The sequence below is a fragment of the Taudactylus pleione genome, unplaced genomic scaffold (genome assembly GCF_031769625.1).
Source record: "Taudactylus pleione unplaced genomic scaffold, aTauple2 ptg000032l, whole genome shotgun sequence".
NCBI classification, from domain to species: domain Eukaryota; kingdom Metazoa; phylum Chordata; class Amphibia; order Anura; family Myobatrachidae; genus Taudactylus; species Taudactylus pleione.
The window spans coordinates 40,179,141-40,199,528 of NW_028284434.1; the positions used below are offsets into that span (position 1 = coordinate 40,179,141).

Sequence of the window (20,388 nt, forward strand, 5' to 3'; positions counted from 1 at the left end):
ATAAAACCGATGAGCCCTGCGCTGAAAGGAAACTCAATGCATAGCCATTTTATCGATGCAACCTTTTGTGCTGGTAGCGAGCATTAACTCGCCGAGAAATACGGTGTGCTGCATACTAAAATTTAAATCAAAAAATAAATGTAACAAATGTTAATGCAAAAACGCACATTTAACAGCAGATGGATGTGAACAAGCTGTTTAGCATAAGACATATAGGTTACATAACAGATTTTGCACAAATAGAAGCAGCCAGATTAGGTATAGGTAGAGATGATTGCTGAGCACAGTAAGTGGCTCTTGGCTTTTACAAACACAACTGGGATCACTGAAAGAGTAACATATAAAAACCACCCACAAACTTTAATAGAATGTGCTCTTCAAGAAAGTGGCTGCATATAGCTCTCGTCTGGGCAAGCAAAGGGTTATTAAAATGAAAGTATCCCTAAGACACTCGGGAGCTAGCTCGTAATGATATGAAATTTGGACAAGATTTACTTTTAAATAGTGCTAGTCTAGGTATGACCATCGACGGCTCTGCCATTGGCAAGAAACCATTGATAGCTTTTCCATGCACATGCGGAGTCTGTGCTCATCATCATCATCATCATCAGGGATCAGCTACCAATGTTTATCGTTGGCAGCCTCCTTCAATTATGAAAACAATCACTATTACTAACCAATGGCCAACACTATGCCAGCCATTTAACGGTGGAAAAATTAAAAAAAAAGTTATACATTTTGTCACCGGGTGGCGACAAAAATCACTTGAATTGCGCAACAATTTTTCAACGTGGCCACCATTGTAAATAATAGTATTGTCTATAGCAGAGCATAATATGACAGTTGAATAGCTAGCACTTGACGTCTAATGCAGTCTTTCAGATCGGACTGGGTTATGGTATCCTTCCAGATGCACCTGGTTCTTACAAAAAAAAAAAAAAAACCACAACCAAAAGTCATGGGGTGAGGTCCAGTGATCGTTGGCAAACACCCAAAAGAAGCAAATGATGACCAGCTCCTCTGGAAAGTGTTGCCCTAGCAATTGTTGCTCTGTTAAAGTTATTTTTATTGCCACATCGAGGATAGATATCTATTTCATTTTATATTTTATTTTTTTCAATAAATGGCTAGCACATCCTATGAAGAATAAGCATTAGAACTCCTTCCAGAGCGCTATTATCAATTATATGGCGCCACAAGTGTTCCACAGCACCTCACAAAATATAGAACAATTACATGACCAAAGACTAATGGAGCGTACACACGGTCAGATTTGTCAGACTTGTCAGATGAACGATTGAACGATTTGAACGATTTTTGACTGCATTAAAATGAATGGAATCGTCCAAGTCTGACTGCAAACACATCAGATGTCAGAAATCGTTATCTGACCATAGGGAACGCGCATCGTTGATCGTCCATCGTTCAGGCATGTCAGATATGAACGATTTTCCTTCAGATATGAACGACTGAACGATTTTTAAATCGTTATCGTTCATATCTGAAGGAAAAATCTGACCGTGTGTATGCACCATTACAGTACAATACAAAAGAACGCAGGACAAGGATAATATACATTGCTACATTAGCAGCCATAACACCCACAGCAGAGCTTAAGCAACCAAGTGTTAGGTGCCCTAGTGGGGAGTAAGAAGATGAAAGTAAAGTAGGGAGAAGCACAAGAGGATAGAGGGCCCTGCTCATAAAAGCTTACATTCTAAAGGGGAAGGGCAGACAAACAGGTGACACACAGATTGGGTAAGAGGGGAGGAAGGAGCATGAGCAAGTTAGGATGAGAGCTGGAAGGCTTTAAAGTAGGAATACACCCACCATGATCACTACAGTGCTACCACCAGATATCAGTGCTTGGAGTGCTTAGACAATCTGGAGGTTCAAAACGCCACGTCAAATCAAAGGCAACTTGTGATTGGATATCACCCATCCAATCAAGTGCCAAATTTCATGTATTCTACTAGAATGAGGGACAGGACAGGCAGGAAGTTAGGTACAGACTTGCCCGGTATGCAACATTCACCTACCTTGATCTTTAATTCATAGTCAGCATTTAGCACCTGCAGTTCCTGTAAGGTCTGTGTATTTTGGTTTCCATCTAGTAATTTCCTGTAAAATACCATAACATTTAATTTTATTATTGTTTCCTTAAGTGGAAGGCACAATACACATTCCTTATTTAAAAGTAAAAGAGTAAAAAAAAAATTAGAAGGAAATTAAAATTGTCATTATACGTAGGCTATTAAAGCTCAATAAAAACACCAAGCTGACCGTTAGTAAATATAGCATTCCCGCTAGGCTGTTTTAGCGTAGTGCCGCGCCCTGTTCTATTTATGAAGGGCAGAAAGCACCCTGCCTTCCTGCGGGTTCTGTCTCCACCCGCGGGTCACAGTGTCCCGCAGCAGTCACCGCCAGTGAAAGGAGCGCTTGGGGGCTGCCCGTCATTTCCATAAGTGCCGGGCACGCCCCCAAGAGTAACAAAAAGGGGAAGAGTCATAAAGATACACCCTTTTCTTTGGCCACGCCCCCTAATTGCGCACGCCACTAGGTCTGGCGCCCTGCCTGCTGCCGGACCTAGAGTGAACACTAAATTACCATTATGTAGTCCACATACAATAAGAGATTACTATAGAATCGGTTTTAATCCACAAACATGAGAGTTTAAAATCGTATATGGTATGAGGGGGAGGAGTTTCTGGAGTCCCAAACATTGGAGCCATACCAGTGTGTATGAGAAGTGGGGAGCAGAGCAGATAACATTATTAAGTATGGTTACTGAGGACATCACTAGCTGATTCTAAATGCTGCAGTTTGCAGTACTTCTCTTCACTAAATATAGGTCGTCTTCTTCAGACAGAGCCAAAAGGACCACAAAATTGCATTTAAAATTAAAAAAATATAATTTTCAAAGCAAGCCATTGGGGTAAATGTAGCCTGCGACTTGTAGGCATCGGTAATCATTTAAAAGGCAACACCAGGCTGATATTGCCTTTTAAATTATTGCCACTTTAAAACAATTTGCAGGCTAGTACATTCAATTCATTAGGTCTTCAACATTGAGCCCTGCGGTGTTGATGTTTATTATCAGTTTAGGTTTATACTTGTATTGCTAGTGAGACTGAGGAAGGCACACGTCATGGGTACATACTGTAGATATAAATATATAGACGTCATGGGTACAGCTCTTACTTGCTCAGGAACTCCAGCTGTTCCTTCGCCTCTTGCTTCTCCACCTCCTGGGTTTTTATCTGCATTTCTAGATTCATGATCTTCAACTGGAGCTCAGACACTGTCCCCTTCAGCACACTAACGGCCTGAAGAGTAAGAGCAGAACAGAGGTGCGGTGACATACCAGCCACTGGAAATATGACCATATGCCTCACTGGCACAACAACAATAAAAGCCAACGTAAATGGGAACCTTCCTAATAAATCAATGTAGCCAACTCATTCATACATTTTATGAGCTCAACCTATAAACCTGAGAATACAGCCTATCAATTTCCATAACAGTAGAATACATATTTTACTGTAAGGACAAAAGTATACAGTTAAGCCACTTATACTGGATGTATTTTACCCCTCAGTATTGGCCACAGGAATTGTAGAACACCAGGTTTCTCAATTAACAACCTGCAGGGTTCTCAATCTCCCATAGTTCCACCCAAGAGTGGGAGGGTTACAAGACCACTGCTACAGCACTCATCTCACGCTCTGCCCATCTGACAGATAACCCAGGCAACCCTTTCACTATCCTGTGCCACGGTCATGGCTAATAACTGCTGCCTTTTCTGGCTGGTCATCCATATAACACTATACAGGAACCACCCGAACTGTAACGTCCACAGGGTATTCTGATCTGTATGCACTATTAGTGCACAAGCAGCAAGAGACTTTTGATATCGAGTAGATCTTGTAGCCAGAATCTCGGGGGAAGCAGACTGTACCAAGCCATCTCAAGGTCTCCTTTAGAATGTGGTGTCACACTGGAGCTTTGATCACCAGACCAGCGCTAGCATGCATAGCACTCAGAAGCACCTGTAAAGACACCCTAGAGTGAAGGGGGAATACTTTCCTGTCACTAGTGGGCAAGTTAGCTCTCAAAACAACACATGCAATACAGTGCAAAAGAGGAAGATCATTCCCCCTTCAGTTCAATGGGCCACCATGGGTCCAACTGAGCACTACCAACTTTAGCACTTTCCCATGTGTGACATCAAGCCGACTGTAGCAACTGACTTTTATGTGTGTGTTACTTGTTATCACACAACAAAGATCAGGGCCACGGCATATTGTACTATCAATTTGTTGGCACAGGCAAGCATTTGAAGTGGAATGAAAGGGAAATGAAAATACATTACCTGTTTGGAAACAAGTGCAGACAAGCAATTTTACTAAACAGTCACAATCATTTTTGGTTCTGTTGTATTTTCCATAACAATCTGGCCATAAGGTGGCACTGTCCTATTGTAGCATTTATGCACAGAATAGCCTATGTCTGTGACCACACTAGTTGCCTCCTATTAGTACCTCATGAGTCTCAGCAACTTTGTTGTCTTTCTCTAGTAGTTTCTTGCTCTGTGATTCTATGGTCTTCTTATAGGATTTGTTCATTTCATACTGTTCCTGTAGTTTATTTTGGAAATCAGTTTCCTTCTCCTCCAAGGTCTTGATGTGGCCGAGTAGATCTTGGTTCTTATCGGCCTCTCGCTGAATAACACAATAGAAAAATTAGCCTGATGCGCGGTAATACACAAACATTCTGGCTATGTGCATTACACATTTATCACTATGTGCAAAACACTTTGGGGGGAATTAAATTACATCCGATATTTCGTCGAGCTAATAAAACAAGATTTTAATGCTAAAATTGCCTTCGGCCAATTCAATTAGAACCCGTCTTATTCAGCCCCAAAAATATTTGTTTTAGGGCAAATACAAACAGGATCCGTATTAAGTGCCCGATAAGCAGAGGCACTGAGAGGGGAAAAGATTACCTTCGCTCGGGTCAGGCGCCACCACCCACCACTAACCCAGTCGTCCATACCCGCCCCCCCCCCCACCCCCACACACACGCGTGTCAGCAGCCTAGCACACGCTGCTGTGTGCTAGGCTGCAGTGTGACCAGGGAGACTGCTGCAGCTGAGCAGAAGCAGCGTCCTTTACCTGTGCTGAGGGGTGGGGGAGCAATTACCCCGACTACGCCCCCATCCTCAGCCCGCAAAGCACTGGTGGTTTTTTATTAAGGGGGCGTGGCCACACCTCTCACGATTAGGTCACACCCCCAATAAGTGCAGTATTCCAGGCTAATTTAATTCAATAAGCCGGTGGTAAAAATACCATGGCTAACCTAATTCCCCCTTAAATATCATTCCCAACCATTAAACTATTTATCAACTATCTACTGTATACAAACTATAAGCTATTTCATCGAAGATGCATCTCCTTAGGTTTTTCTTATAATACTGAATTGTTTTTATACAAGTTGTGCTCTGGCTAATAGGAATATTTCTTATTAATGAAATATAAATAAGATAGTATGGAGAGAAAAAATAAATAAAATAAAAAATTATATTTCACTGTCTAGAGCTCTGAAACACATTCCCCAGCCTTATCCATCTTCTACTAGACAGTAACATCCCTGCATTGCAGTGGTACGTAGCTCTTCCAAAGTGTGGGCATTGAAACTGTGTCAAATATATAGAAGGTTCTCAGCAGTTCTCCAACCTCATAATTCCTGGCATTGGTGCTGGCTTCTTTCTCAAGCTCGATCCGAGCCCGCTTGTGGCTCACTTCCATCTGAATCTTTTCTCGCTCCACCTGAATAAGGTGAGACTTTGATCGGATCTGTGCAGCTTGGTCCTCCTGCTAGAATGAGGGAAGCAAGACAGATACTATTCAGCATTTTACCCACAACAAAAATGTATTATATTATGTATATATAATTTTGGAGATAATATCTGGCATCACTAACAAAAGGGAAACAAGTCAGTGGACTAAAACAATGCAAGAAAAACTAAAAACAGAGCGTCTCTGAGCCATTTAAAAGCTGACATCGCGTCTGTTGTACACACACAACACAAAAATTGGTTCTTCTCCATTGGGACCTGCAGCATGGAAATGCATCCTGGGAAGCCGTGACATCACTGATGTCACAAGAACATAGATATCTAGTGAAATGAATGGCTGCTTCCAATCTGTAGGTCAGGGGTGGGGAACCTTTTTTTCTGCCGAGGGCCATTTTGAATTATATATATATAAAATTATTCGCAGGCCTGGTGCATGCCTCCTCCGTCTGATGTCACATAAGTGCGGGACCACAATCGCAGGTGATTACAGCAATGCCCAGGATGCTCCTGGGAGCTGTAAGGGCAGCGGTGTGACAGTCTGAAGCGTCCTAAGGATGCTCCAGGTGGCACTGCTGCATAGATTCTGGCTGCAGGGTGCTATTCTAGGCACCTGGCTAGCTAAATGAGGTTAGCAGAAAAAAGCTCAGGGGGCCAGACCAAATGACTCCGAGGGCCTTATAAGGCCCCCAGGCCTGAGGTTCCCCATCCCTGCTGTAGGTGATAGGTGCTCTTTAATGCTTAGCATGAAATGTACACGTTTCCTTTCAATGGTGTTTCTATTCTAACTGATGACACAAAATGCTAAATATAATAAACACAATGATTACTTTCCCATGTTCACAGTACAGCTAGGAATAGGACGGGATGACAAATTAAGAAAGGAGGACGGAGGGGCTTACAAGGATCTAAAAGAGGGAAAACTGCACAGTGATCACTCACAAACACACATCGGCAGAGGATGAGAGCTAGGATCTGGTTTATATTTCCAGCTCATATGTTGAAAGAATGGCTACTAGTTAGAAATAAAGATATTGTCTATAAAAAGCTAAGTTATCCCCACAGTGAACATATGGACAGTTCATGACTAAAAGCAAACAAGCCATATACGGTTTATCCTGATGAATGAGCATGTCAGTAAGATGATTTCAATTAAAACATAAGTAAAAATCAGTTCCTCTGACATTTACCCCAACCAGGTTAAAAATGGAAAACATGACGTTAAATGTTTGTGCGTTAATAACGGCACATGTAACGGTTTCCGTATTTACCAGCAGCCTGTGTTGGAACTGCAGCTGTAAGGAAGCTCCGCTTGTGTTGGAAGTGTTAGCACTGGGGGGAGTTCTTTCAAGCGGCTGAGAAAGAAACTTATTGAACGATCGGAGAGTGGAGAGGACCGTGGTGTTGTCCTCAATTTCATCCATCTTAGCTGGGTGTTTAAAGGCTTCTGCAAAACGATCAGAGGAGAGAGAATGAGTATAAAACCAGATTTCACATGGCATAATCTGGAACACCACAGAACTGGTCCATATACTTTATATCATTTGCCAACATTTTATTTGGATTTATAAACTTCAAGTGCTCATTACATCTCTGAAATGCTGAGAGGCCATGTGAAATTTCGGGAGAGTTTCCGTCTGTAGCCTTGTGTGTGAATACAATGGGGGTTATGCAGCAGGAAAACCTTGTTGGTTTTATCTAGCTACATAGAGATGAAAGCAACTACGAGCAAGGTTTTCCAGTCTTTGTAAATTGCTACATGCAGAGACAAAAAAAAAAAACCTTCAGGCCCCCATACACGGTGCTATATGCACCTAGCAATGCGCCGCCGATCTGATGGTCAACATATCGAGTGGTCCCCACACACAGAGCAATCTGCTGACCATCCGCCCGATATGTCACCCCCTCCATAGCGCTGCATGGGATCGTCCGGCGAATCTCCAGATCTCTTGTGCAAATAAAGATCTGGAGGAGCGACGTACGACCCCAGGGGAGCGCGCACTGGCCGATATCATACGGAACGATATAGCGGCAAAATCGTTCCAATCCGTCAGATCGGCCGCTATATCACTCCGTGTGTGGGGCCTTCCCTTTACTCTCTCAGCCTTAAATATCAGATTTTGGTAATCTTTGAAGAGAAAACCCTGTCCCATGACCAAACTGTTTATCACATGGAATTAAATCACTATTGCATTAGAATTATGGCGGAGTAAAAACAAACAATATCAGGTGTTCTATGTAAATCCCACGCTCTCCCATCTCCTATACAATAGCCCTGGGAACACCCATTTGCCCCACTGTCCCATAGCAGTCTAATTCCTCAACCATTCATGGATTTGAAGACATGGCTGCTGGTATCTCTTTGCAATTACAGTGGTCGATCCAATTAGGCGAGAACCTCCAAAAGAGTTTGATATATGAAACTCGCAAACATTTTGTGGTAATTTGAGACCACATTAAATGTAAACAAAAAAAAAACATCAAAATGATAAAAAGCTATTTTTTATTTTAAAAAAAAAAAAAAATTACTTTCATTAAATATGGGTTGCCTAAACAAATGAATTATACCCCTTTTCCACCTAAATTCCGGGTCTGACCCAGAGTTGGAACAAAGTTCCTATCCGGATCACACCCGGAATTTTGCCGACTCGGGATATTCCCGAGTCAGCGCCGCTCACACCGCAGTCGGGTCTGCATAGACCCGGCTTTTGCAGAGTGAAAGTGGTCGCTTGGAGATGACGTCATCTCCAAGTGCCACTGAAGCCGGACCAATCGGCCGGCTAGCAGCGCACTCCAGGTCATCGTGTCCCGGAGTGCGCTGTTCTCACAGCAGGGTTTCACGGGCTACGCCAGTGTTAAACCCTGCTAGTTACCTGGGTTGGATTGCCGGGTCACTTGACCCGGCGATCCAACTCTCTCCCCTTTTACACCAGGGAGCTGCCCAGATTAACCCTTCAAAAACCCGGGTTTTAGCTCCGGTGTAAAAGGGGTATAAGTTGATTTGGGGGTCATTTGAGGCCTTTTCTTAACACCCTAAAATGACAATTATGGAGCCAATTAGGTTAATTGGAAATTTCCAAATACCTAGCCTTTTTTCTTTTTTTTTGTGGGGGGGGGGGGGGGGGGGTTCTTAAGGGTTCTGCACTGTGTCACAATATTTTTATTTTAAGTTGGGTACACACTAGGGCGATATTTTTTAAACTATTTAACAATTTCCGACAGATCGGAGCAACAAATCATTCATATCGTCAGTGTGTACCCCCTATGCACGCTCCTGCAGGGTCGCTCACCGCATCTTCAGATCTCAGATATCGTCAAGATTATCCGCAAATCGTGCAGTGTGTATGCACTGTCCCGGACAACCAGGCAATATGTTAATGTTATATAGTGAACGATGAAACGACGCACAATATGTAATTGGAAGATTGCACGGTGTGTGTATGCACTATTTAATTTATCTGGGAGTTCAAGGGAAATCGGGATGACCATTGCGTCGTTTGCACGTAGTCTAATGTGTACCCAGTTAAGTTTAAAGATTTTCCTTATCTGTTCACACCCTGAAATTCGCAGTGAAAACCACTCGTACTTAATTGGACTCACCCCATAGTATCAATTTTTAATAATTAGTTTAGGTTTAGGATTTGGATAACCCCAAGGTAAATAAAAACCTGTATTTTGTCCGCACTGTGCATGCCTTATTGTTGTACTGCGTCTACAATGCATGGAGAGATCTGTATAAACCTTATTTCAAAGCCTATTGGAAAACATTACCCAAAAATAAACAGAAAAGCCATTTCTTTAGCTGAAACATGCAGGAAGCTGTAAGGAAAGTGGCATTTTGGCTGGTGCTGGCAGGTTGTTGATCAGACGGTATTCCAGGCAAAATAAATGCCCATATTTATAAGCACTGTATATTTTGCCATGTCATTATGAATACAAGTTCCCTCTGTTTCACTGTACGAGCATAGCCCCTGTCTTACTGCATCCCACTGATTGACAGGAACAGCACTATTGTCTTTAATAGGCGATGGGACTCTAAAAACACTAATAAAAATGTATGGAAATGCATAAAACAATTCATGTTTTATGCATTGAAGTATTTTATTTTTCAAGAAAAAGGTTTCATTCAGAACATTATATATTACTGTACTATAAAATATGAGTACATTTAGGAGGATGGATTTCTTTTAAAATACAAAGCTGCAGTAGAAGTAATAAATCCATCTATACGCTAAATACTTCAGCTAAACTGAAAAGAACAATCTACTTTTTCTGCCAAAACTAAGGTAAAGCTCAAATGGGGGCAGTTTATTTTGTGAATAGCTCTCCAATACCTTTTTTCAGACTTAAGCCTAAAACCTGTGTTTTTGTGCTTCACGCGCATCAACCCGGGTCTGAAGTATATCGACCCGGGTTGACAGTCCCAGGTCCGCGACCTTGCTCACTAGAATGGTTTTTCCCGGCACTTGATGACCTGGGTCACTGCTAAAGCAAACTAATTGGCCGGGGACATCTCCAAGCGCCCACTGAATGCCAGAAGACCCAGGTCACTGCAACACAAAGGTCCAGTGTGAAGGGTGACGACCTAGGAACAACCCGGGTTGTCCCCCTAAGTGTAAAAGGGCTAGCCCGGCTTCAACCCTTGCTCGGTGTCACAGGTCCGAGCCGGATTGAGGCCGGGAATTTATGTCTGAAAGTGGTATGAAGAAATATTTGTAAATAAATTGCACTGCTTTGTTATATTACATTTTCCTTTTCATGGGGATTCCCCTTCAGAGCATTCAGCTTTCTCCGTCCCTACTAGAAGCTTAAGGGGGTGAATTAAATTCAGAGGGATGTGACGCCGGACAACACTGCGATGTCAGGCTGCGAACATTGACTTAACATGGTAGAAACTTTCGCTCATTTTCCTCTACGGGGCGAGAAAAATAACTGCGCACAAATACTTGTTGCTGACCATTCTGGCGGCACAGCCGCACGCATCGCTCATAAAATAGTGCCCCCCCTTCTAAAATAAGTTTATCTAGGGCAGGGATTGACATGAATGATTACAGCTGTAAAGTGCTGCATAATAATTTACCAGTATAAAAAGGAAAATGAGTATGTATCAAACCATCTTAAGAATACAGGTAGAGATGGCGCCCATAGCAACCAATCAGCTCCTAGCTATCATTTTACAGAATATACTTGACAAATGATAATAAGAATCTGATTGGATGCTATGAGAAACTTCTCCACTCGTCCTCTTTAGAGGGTTTGATACATCTCCCCCAAAAACACTGTGCCCGTTTTGTGACACTGTGGACATTTGTGGCACCAAGTTAACGATATGAGAGGTTTCCTAAAAGCCTACCACAGTATATACATATTACTGATGCAAACAATGGCTGGCAGAGTGTCGGTGGCTCTCCATAGCTATATCTTGTTTTCCTGTGGCCCTTAGCATCAAGTTAACTATCTCAGATTACTATGTTTGCTAAAGAAAAAAAAAATTGCCCTCAAACATTTTTAAAAGAGAAATGCAGCCTGCGAGTCTGTCAGCGCTACCCTTAGGAGGCAATCCAATTAGCCACAAGGGGTGTTTATCGGGTGCATGTTGCCATAGCGCTCAAACGCCAGCAACGGAACCGCATCCCACATCCCTCTTTCAGGCTGAACTCGCTCAATTTTGTACACAGCTCTATGGGGCTGCGCACTGTTTTGTGCGAGCTCAGGCTGACACTGGGCTGCCATCATGTGCGGCCGTTGTCACGATGACTCGCACACGCGAGTACATTGTGTATAATTGGGTTGACCCCTTAGACTGCAACTCTACAGCAGCACTATGCCCAATGTATTCACATTCACATATATAGTTGTTTTTTTTATAATCAGCCTGAAGCAATCACTGATTTCACTGTAGGGTATTTAGCATTGTCTGGGGATGGGCCATAGACACCAAACATCAGTGTCATTGTCTGACAATCTTGATATGATTATATGGATTTGGGAGGATTGTAACCATAGCCCAAAGAGCTTGCAATCTGCAGCAGAGTTTCCCAAACTCATGCCTCAGGGAGCACCATCAGTGCATGTTTTCCAGGTCTCCTCACTGAATCACAAGTGTAAGAATTAAATTTAAAGTGTGTCCGTGAGTAATGACTACACCTGTGCACCAGCTAGGAAACATGGAAAACATGCACTGTTAAGGCCCCTACCCAAGTAACGATATAGCAGGCGATCCAACGCATTGGAATGATAAAATAGCTATATCGCTCCGTGTGTATGCACGATATCATGCGCTACCGTGGGGTCATCAGTCGCTTCGCCAGATCTTTCTGCATGTTCAAATGGTCTGGCGAATGGTCTGACGTTCCCATGCAGCGCTATTGGGGTGGCGTATGTCAGTCATCGGATCGCCCTGTGTGTAGGTACCGTCCGATATGTCGGCCCTCAGATCATCCGTCACATCAGTGGGTACACATCGTACCGTGTGTACCCACCCAGTGGCAAACACAGGATTTCTAAAGGGGGCTTCCAAATGTTTGATTTTAGAGTGAGTGTGGACAGTCCATGAAGGGGGCATAATTAGCACTTAACCAGCTTTATTATGCGTCATAGAAAGTGTATTGTGTGTCATAATTCCAGCATATACAGGACCAGCGGTCACAGTGAGCCATTAGATGCAGCAGTAGGGCCATCCTGCCTGAGCTGAATGTTTTGATTTTAGATGTGAGCAACATTCCAGAGCATGGGAGCAAGTCCAGGAGTCTGGGGGAGCAGTAGAATAACCTAGCACTGCCCTGGACATATATATGTACATACAGTGCATGTTTTCCAGATCTCCTAGTTGGTGCACAGGTTATTTTTTGCTGACTGATATATCTTAAACAGGTGGTGCTATTTCACTTGTGATACTGACAAGAACATGCAGCACTAGTAAAAATCTATTATATTACTATTTCTATTTCTATTGTGGTCATGGTGTGGGCAGCCAGAATCCCCCCTGCGTTTGCCTATGCCACCTTTAAATCTCTCTGAGGAATGAGCTTGGGAAACACTAACCTAGAGGAAGCTAGGGAGAAGAGACCAGACACCACTAAGAACAAGGCCTTGGAGAAACCACTGCATCTCCAACAATAGCTACAAGTAACATCAGCCTGTGTTGCTGGGAGTTGTAGTTCCACGAGTGCTGGAGAGCCGCTAATGCCGTATATACAGCACAGGTCCATACATACACAAGAGCTACAGAAAGTGCGCAAAGCTACGTACAGGGTCCAGCAGTAATGCCCGTGTGCATAGACCCATCCACACTCGGACACTCACCTTGCACGCCGCAGTCGGACACACAGGGTAACTGAAGCCTCCCGCTTTGCAGCGAGCTCCCCAACTCAAACCAGCTCTCGCGATACAGCCAGCCTACCCTAATTACCGTACTTCAGGCGCACTGCCGTAGTAGCTGGATGTGCGGCCCATAGCCCCCTGACCTGTCAGCTGCTGTGCTGATGATACAACACTGTAGCGCCTCCATAATGTGCAACTATATTATAATTAATGTTGCTGTTGTTATTATTACTTGGATTTGTTTTTTACTATTTTAAAACAGAATCATTCATGTTCTTTATACTATACGTCCATTTGTGGCTGGCTCACATGCTGTGCTGGCCTGGCAGCTAGTGAGTCACTTGCAACAAAGTAGATTTATAGTAAGCTAAGCTACTTATTTTTTTGCCAATTACAAATGTAGCTTTTTTTTTTTTTTTTTAAATGTTACTATTTCTTAATTCTGTAGTCCTAGTCCTGTTTAATGGATATAAATACCAGGGACGAGTGGTCAGGGAAAGCCGACCCCTATCAAACTCCCTGTCATGCACCAGAGTTTTGCTATAAAAACTGTGATTTTATACGTGTCCCCAGCCATTCACCTCACCACACGTCTCTGATAAATAGGGCACTAAGGGGTAATTTTACTAAAGTGAGAGTTTTTAGAAGTGAGTTTTAAAGTGATGTTGCCCATAGCAACCAATCAGATTCTAGCTATTATCTTCTAGAAGGTGCTAGTTAAATGTTAAGTAGAATCTGATTAGTTACTATGGGCAACATCACTTTTAAAACTAATTTCTAAAAACTTTCACTTTAGTAAATTTACCCCTAAATCTTCACTTCTTAAAACAGATGTAGAGGGTGACGTAGGGGGTTAATTCAAATAGGTGCGAGCGAGTGCCGTTGCAAAGACCACTCATCTCATTCTCCGCTCACCCCGGACTTGCGGAGCTTTGGACGCAGCTTTATGGGGCTGCAAATAAAAATCAGTGATTCCGGGACTGCACTTCCTCACGTGCCAACCAACTCATCCTTAATTGCACCGTTCAGTTGATCACTTTTAGGGTTGATTCAATAAGACACATATTACTTGTATATATAGGAGTAAGAGAGACATATGGAGAGTATGTGCTATACATATAATAACAGACATATATGGAGATTATGTACTGTATATACATAGAATAAGACAAATATTTTTATTATTATCATTATACTTTATATGGCGCCACAGGGGCTTACAACGTACATAGGAACAGTATGAACAAAAAAAAATTACAGTACAAAACACTGGAAAACAAGGACAAGGTTGATAAATATTGCTGCAGCAGCAATCTTAAGACCCAAATCAGCAGCGGGATGGCCAAACCCAAAGGTTTGGTGCTGTTGTTGACAGTGGGGAGAGACAACAGCATAAGTGAAGGAAAGGAACAACACAAGAGGGAAAAGGGACTTCTCGTGAGAGCTTACAATCTAAATGGGAGTAAGAGACAGAGAGGGGTAGCACAGAGAGGACAGACAGTGTACAAGGAACATAGGGCTGCAATCAAAAATACACCTCCCCCATACTTGCAGACCCACCCCCAGAGGCTATTTCGCTAGTTTTTTAAATTTGTACCTCCACTTTGATTTCTTTTTGCCCATTTTTTAAAAGTGATTTTTTTGGGGGGTGTCCTTTGGGGGGGTTGCGTTTTTTTTACGCAGTTAGCGTCAGGGGGGTGTCCAAAGGGTGCAGGGTGGTTCCCGCAACATTGCACCCCAAAACCCCAATTCTGCACTTTTCTCCGCCGGGAATTCATAGGCGAAAATTTATCGCCTATAACATTGCATTGTATTATCGCGCCGACGAAAAGACGCTACAATTGAATGCGGGGGGAATAAGTTGAAACCGGCAAAAATTACGTAATCGGCAAAAAAGTTTTGCAGAAACTGACTTTTCACTTCTAATTGAATACGGCCCCATATCCAACATATGCCTGCCAGTGTGGTAGACAGATTACGATGCATTCCTGCCAGCAGTGGTCTGGTCTGCTGACTGGATTCTCGTACAAGTCTGAAAGTGGTCACAATGATATTGACTGGAGCATTCTAGGGCATATTGATCATTTTGAATCCATGCATTTGCCAATATGGTACCAATTTGGCAGTATTGCAATCAATGCAAGTAAGGTCACCATGAACTCTGGAATACAGATAAACCTGGAACGCCTGCTGAAATGAAAAATGTCTTTCTAATGTTTGTGGAAGCAATATAAATGGTTCCTCTTACACAAACCAATTAGTATATAGTGAAGGCGGTCTTCAAGCAGCTGGGTCGCTCTGTTGTCCATGCATGCACCAGGACAGACAAACAGACCAATGAATTTTATATATAAGATTAGGTCAAGAACATCTATTTACTATTTATCCAGCATGATTTTATAAAAGAAAAAAATATATATATTCTTTTTGAAACATTCAACATTAACATAGATTTTTAATATAGCGGTCATCAATATATCAGACCATCAATGTTTGGAACATCGCGACTTTTCTTTCCCCAGCAGCTGCCAGGTACACACTGGGGGGCTGGGGGGGTTCATTTACATTTTCCCAGCTGTCGGGTGGGTGGGGGTGTCCTGCAGTGCTGACTGATCAGCAGCACGGCGATCACTTGGGGATGGTGCAGAGTGGCCAGGAGGTTCTACAGCAGAAAAGGAGGGGGGAGATGCAGGTGCACACTATGAGCACAAAGGGGTCTATTTACTAAGCCCTGGATGGAGATCAATTGGACAGTGATAAGGTACCAACCAACCAGCTCCTAACTGTCATTTTTCAAACAGCCTGCGACATGGCCGTTAGGAGCTGATTCATCCAATGCTTAGTAAAAAGACCCCCAAGAATTCTAATGATCAAAATTTTTAGAATAAACTCCAACAATTAACATAGTTTTTAAAGTAAGGTTTCTCATACCCCTTTTACACCAGAGCAAAAACCTGGGTTTTTGCTGGGTCTACCCGGGTCGCAGCTCAGTGTAAAAAGGTCCCTGAAAAATAACCCAGGTCAAGTGACCCAGCAATCCAACCCAGGTAGCTACCAGGGTTGGACCCAGGATGGACCAGGGTAATGGCGTAGTGTAAACGGTGCAACCCGGGTTATCTGACCTGGGTCATGCCTAAAATGAGCTGATTGGTGGTTGTGGAGCATTCACCTCCCACTTTTTATGATCTCACAGGTTTATCAGGGCAGACCTGTGTTCAGTGTGAACAGGGCTGACCTGGGAGTAACCCAGATCGAAGGTGCAGTGTAAATGGGTTTAACCTGGGTCTGACCAGGGTTGGAACCATGTCCAAAAACCCAGGTCAGACCTGGGTTTTAGTTGGAAAAGAGGTATTAGTATGTTTGGCCAAAGGGCCGGGAGGTTCCTCTGCTAGTGGCGGCTGCTGGAAGATTATCTTCCGACCGTTGCCCACATGGCATCATTTGTGACCATATCAGATAACGCACTGCTTGGTGTGGCCGCAAACGATGCGGCCATACCAGGCAAGCGGTTAAGGGGAGATTTAGGAAGCCTTCCAAAGGGGACAAATGTGGTGTTGCCAATAGTAACCAGATTCTAGCTCTCATTTATCTAGTACACTAACCGGCAACAGGTGGCGCACCACGCCATCACGAGCAACCTACAGCTCCTTCCTGCTTTGTTGTCATAATTGTTTGTTTAAAATGCCTGCTGATATATTACAGCTATGTGTCTCTTTCATTGATTGACTGTATTCATTTGACTTGCTACAGAGAACAATAGTAATGTGAGGCCCCTTCTGTCCCCCAAACTGTATCAGGTTGCTTATGACTGATCTAGTACATTCTATACAGTGATAGCTACAAGCTAATTGTTGCTAATGGCAACACCTCTACATGTCCTATTTAGAAGGTTTGTTAGATCTCCTCCTCCTTATGGGCTTCGGATTGCCTCCCCTTTGTTTACTCCCCATCATATTTTACACTGACTCGGCTGAGCCTACAATTTAGTCAGAGCCAACCCCAACCTGTCTCAGGTAGCCATTAGGAGACAATAACACTATGGGACAGAGACAAAACAATGTAATGCCTCTGTGCTTGCAGTTGTTAGCTTGTCTGGCATTAATAACCCATTTATAGAAGCTAGGTAAAGCACGGCAATGAAAATATAATTTGTCTCCTAATCTTTATATTAGACATATAGCGATGGAAATGTTTAATTAAGGCAGGGCTCGACAAATCCCAGGGGCCAGGTTGCCATGGCGACCAAATTTTGCAGCCTGGCAACCAGATTTTGCAGGGAGGGAGGTTTTTACATATGCGTTTGTTACGCAGGGCGCCACCTAGAGGAGGGCACCCTGATCCGGCCAGTGGCATGTAAAGCGGTCTCCTGGCAGTCTGTGTCACTGTGACACAGCTGCCTGCGCAGTCGCACCGCAGCGCTCAGGAGGGCGCCCGCCGACTTTGCTGCCAGAGCTGTCCCCCGCCGACAGTACTCTACTGCTGCTATTGGAGCCAGCAGGTAAGTATGAGCAGGGGAGGCATTGGGGAGCAGCAGCCGAGACAGTCTCCTATGCCTGTGGGGGGGGAGCGATCACACGGATCGTGTCCCCCCATGGCATGCCACGGAGCTAAGGGTCACACAGCGCCCGCTTCCCCAGAGCGCAGCGGTGCTGAAAAATTATTTAAATTTTTTTTAAGCCTAAGGGAGCGTGGCCATGCCTCCCGTAATTAGGCCACGCCCCTTCCCCGGGCCCTGCGCAGCTCTCGGCAGCCCTGAGTCTGAGTAGGGGGTAGTGATGTAGGAGACTGTTATGGGGGGAGTGAGAGGGGCAGTGATGGAGGGGGAGGAAGAGGGATATGAGGCGCTGTGATGGCGGGGGAGGAAGAGGGGATATGATGGACTGTGATGGAAGTGACTGATGGAAGAACTGTGATGAGGGGGATATGAGGGACTGTGATGGAGGAGCTGTGATGAGGGGGATATGAGGGACTGTGATGGAGGAGCTGTGATGAGGGGGATATGAGGGACTTTGATGGAGGAGCTGTGATGAGGGGGATATGAGGGACTGTGATGGAGGAGCTGTGATGAGGGGGATAAGAGGGACTGTGATGGAGGAGCTGTGATGAGGGGATAAGAGGGACTGTGATGGAGGAGCTGTGATGAGGGCAATAAGAGGGACTGTGATGGAGGAGCTGTGATGAGGGGGATAAGAGGGACTGTGATGGAGGAGCTGTGATGAGGGGGATAAGAGGGACTGTGATGGAGGAGCTGTGATGAGGGGGATAAGAGGGACTGTGATGGAGGAGCTGTGATGAGGGGATAAGAAGGACTGTGATGGAGGAGCTGTGATGAGGGGGATAAGAGGGACTGTGATGGAGGAGCTGTGATGAGGGGGATAAGAGGGACTGTGATGGAGGAGCTGTGATGAGGGGGATAAGAGGGACTGTGATGGAGGAGCTGTGATGAGGGGGATAAGAGGGACTGTGATGGAGGAGCTGTGATGAGGGGATAAGAGGGACTGTGATGGAGCTGTGATGAGGGGGATAAGAGGGACAGTGATGGAGGAGCTGTGATGAGGGGGATAAGAGGGACTGTGATGGAGGAGCTGTGATGAGGGGGATAAGAGGGACTGTGATGGAGGAGCTGTGATGAGGGGGATAAGAGGGACTGTGATGGAGGAGCTGTGATGAGGGGGATAAGAGGGACTGTGATGGAGGAGCTCTGATGAGGGGGATAAGAGGGACTGTGATGGAGGAGCTGTGATGAGGGGGATAAGAGGGACTGTGATGGAGGAGCTCTGATGAGGGGGATACCAGGGGCTGTGAAGAGGTGATACCAGGGGCTGTGATGAAGGGGATATGAGGGGCTGTGATGGAGGGGGCTGTTATGAGGGGGAGTGAGAGAGGCTATGTTGAGGGGTTGTAATGGAGGGGACTGATGAGGGGCTATGTTGAGGGGACTGTAATGGACGGGGGGTGTGAGGGGCGGCAAAATGTATACCTGCTTGCCAAAAAAAAAGGGCCGGCATTAGTGGTATGGCCGTAAGGGTTGGTTGCGGGGGTGGGAGAAGGTGCTCAATAAAACTGTCCTGGGGGAAGGGGGGGTTTGGCTCCTACATTTTTGTCCTGGCGCCTAGATTTTAGAAACATTTGTCAAGCCCTGAATTAAGGTGATACTGCTTTTATACCTAAATTCCAGGTCTGACCCAGAGGTCAGCGCTGTTCGGCAGTGACCCGGCTCTTCCGGCGTGGAAGTGGACGCTTGGAGATGACGTCATCTTCAAGCGCCACCGAAGTTGGCATGCGGCACGCTCCAGGTCATCGTGACCCGGATCGCGCCGTTTACACTGCAGGGTTTCACGAGTCATTCCCGCGTCAAACCCTGCAAGTTACCTGGGATGGAATGCCAGGTAACTCGACCCGGCCATCCAACCCTCTCCCCTTTTAAACCCGGGTTAACCCTGCAATAACCCAGATTTTCGCTCTGGTGTAAAAGGGGTATTAGTGTGGCTTTAGGGGCCAATTACTTGGCACGGATTTGTCCGCTTTCACATCTAAACCCGGTGCATTTGGGCGTGACATGCGCAATAAGTAATGTGCACCCGCGCCAATTGGCAAAACAATTGAAAATCTCCTATTGGGCACTTATTACTTATGGACGCAACAAAACAATTTAATTCCTCCCTTTGATAGGAATACACATCCTATTAAAATGATTTTCGATTACAATTTTAGTGTTGTTCTTCTACAAACGTTCAGTAAAATGAATACATATAAATGATCCTACATAATAGCATAACTTCTATTTGCACTAAATTATATGAAGAACACCAGTGCTGATTGCTAGGTCTGAGGAGGCCAGGGAAATAAGACGACCCCAATAATACCTCATCTGTACATATATTCCAATCTAATCAAAGAGGGAATTTAAAATCAAATAAAACATATCGTGCAATATGGACATATCGTGCAATATTTATCTTCTTGAGTGCCCATGCGGGCTCCAGTACATTGGTCTAACCAAGAGAAAATTCAAGATTCGGATCTTCTAACACATTTATAATATAAAAGAAGGTCTGACCACCCACAGGGTACCAAATATTTTCTCTGAATTACTTAAGAAAAATACAAAGAATCTTAAATTCTTAGGGATACAGAAGATCTCCCCAAACTGGAGGAGATGTAATACGAGGACGGAATTAAGAAAAAAGTAAATGGATATAACAGTG

General features: G+C 44.3%; 1 protein-coding gene across 7 annotated transcripts in view; it reads right to left on the reverse strand.

The window, feature by feature from the left end:
- Positions 1-13,312, reverse strand: part of MAD1L1 (mitotic arrest deficient 1 like 1) — an 811,364-nt gene extending 798,052 nt beyond the window's left edge. For 3 of the 7 annotated variants that reach the window (XM_088452027.1, XM_088452029.1, XM_088452032.1), the window contains exons 1-6: positions 13,163-13,310; positions 7,129-7,304; positions 5,739-5,879; positions 4,542-4,721; positions 3,202-3,326; positions 2,040-2,121 (exon numbers count right to left, since the gene is read on the reverse strand). In XM_088452027.1, coding sequence (XP_088308153.1) covers positions 2,040-2,121; positions 3,202-3,326; positions 4,542-4,721; positions 5,739-5,879; positions 7,129-7,281 — 681 coding nt within the window. In that variant the 5' untranslated portion in view covers positions 7,282-7,304; positions 13,163-13,310. Of the gene's footprint in view, positions 1-2,039; positions 2,122-3,201; positions 3,327-4,541; positions 4,722-5,738; positions 5,880-7,128; positions 7,305-13,162 lie in introns of all 7 variants that reach the window. The other 4 variants (XM_088452028.1, XM_088452030.1, XM_088452031.1 and 1 more) reach the window with 4 other exon arrangements.
- Positions 13,313-20,388: the final 7,076 nt, after the last annotated feature.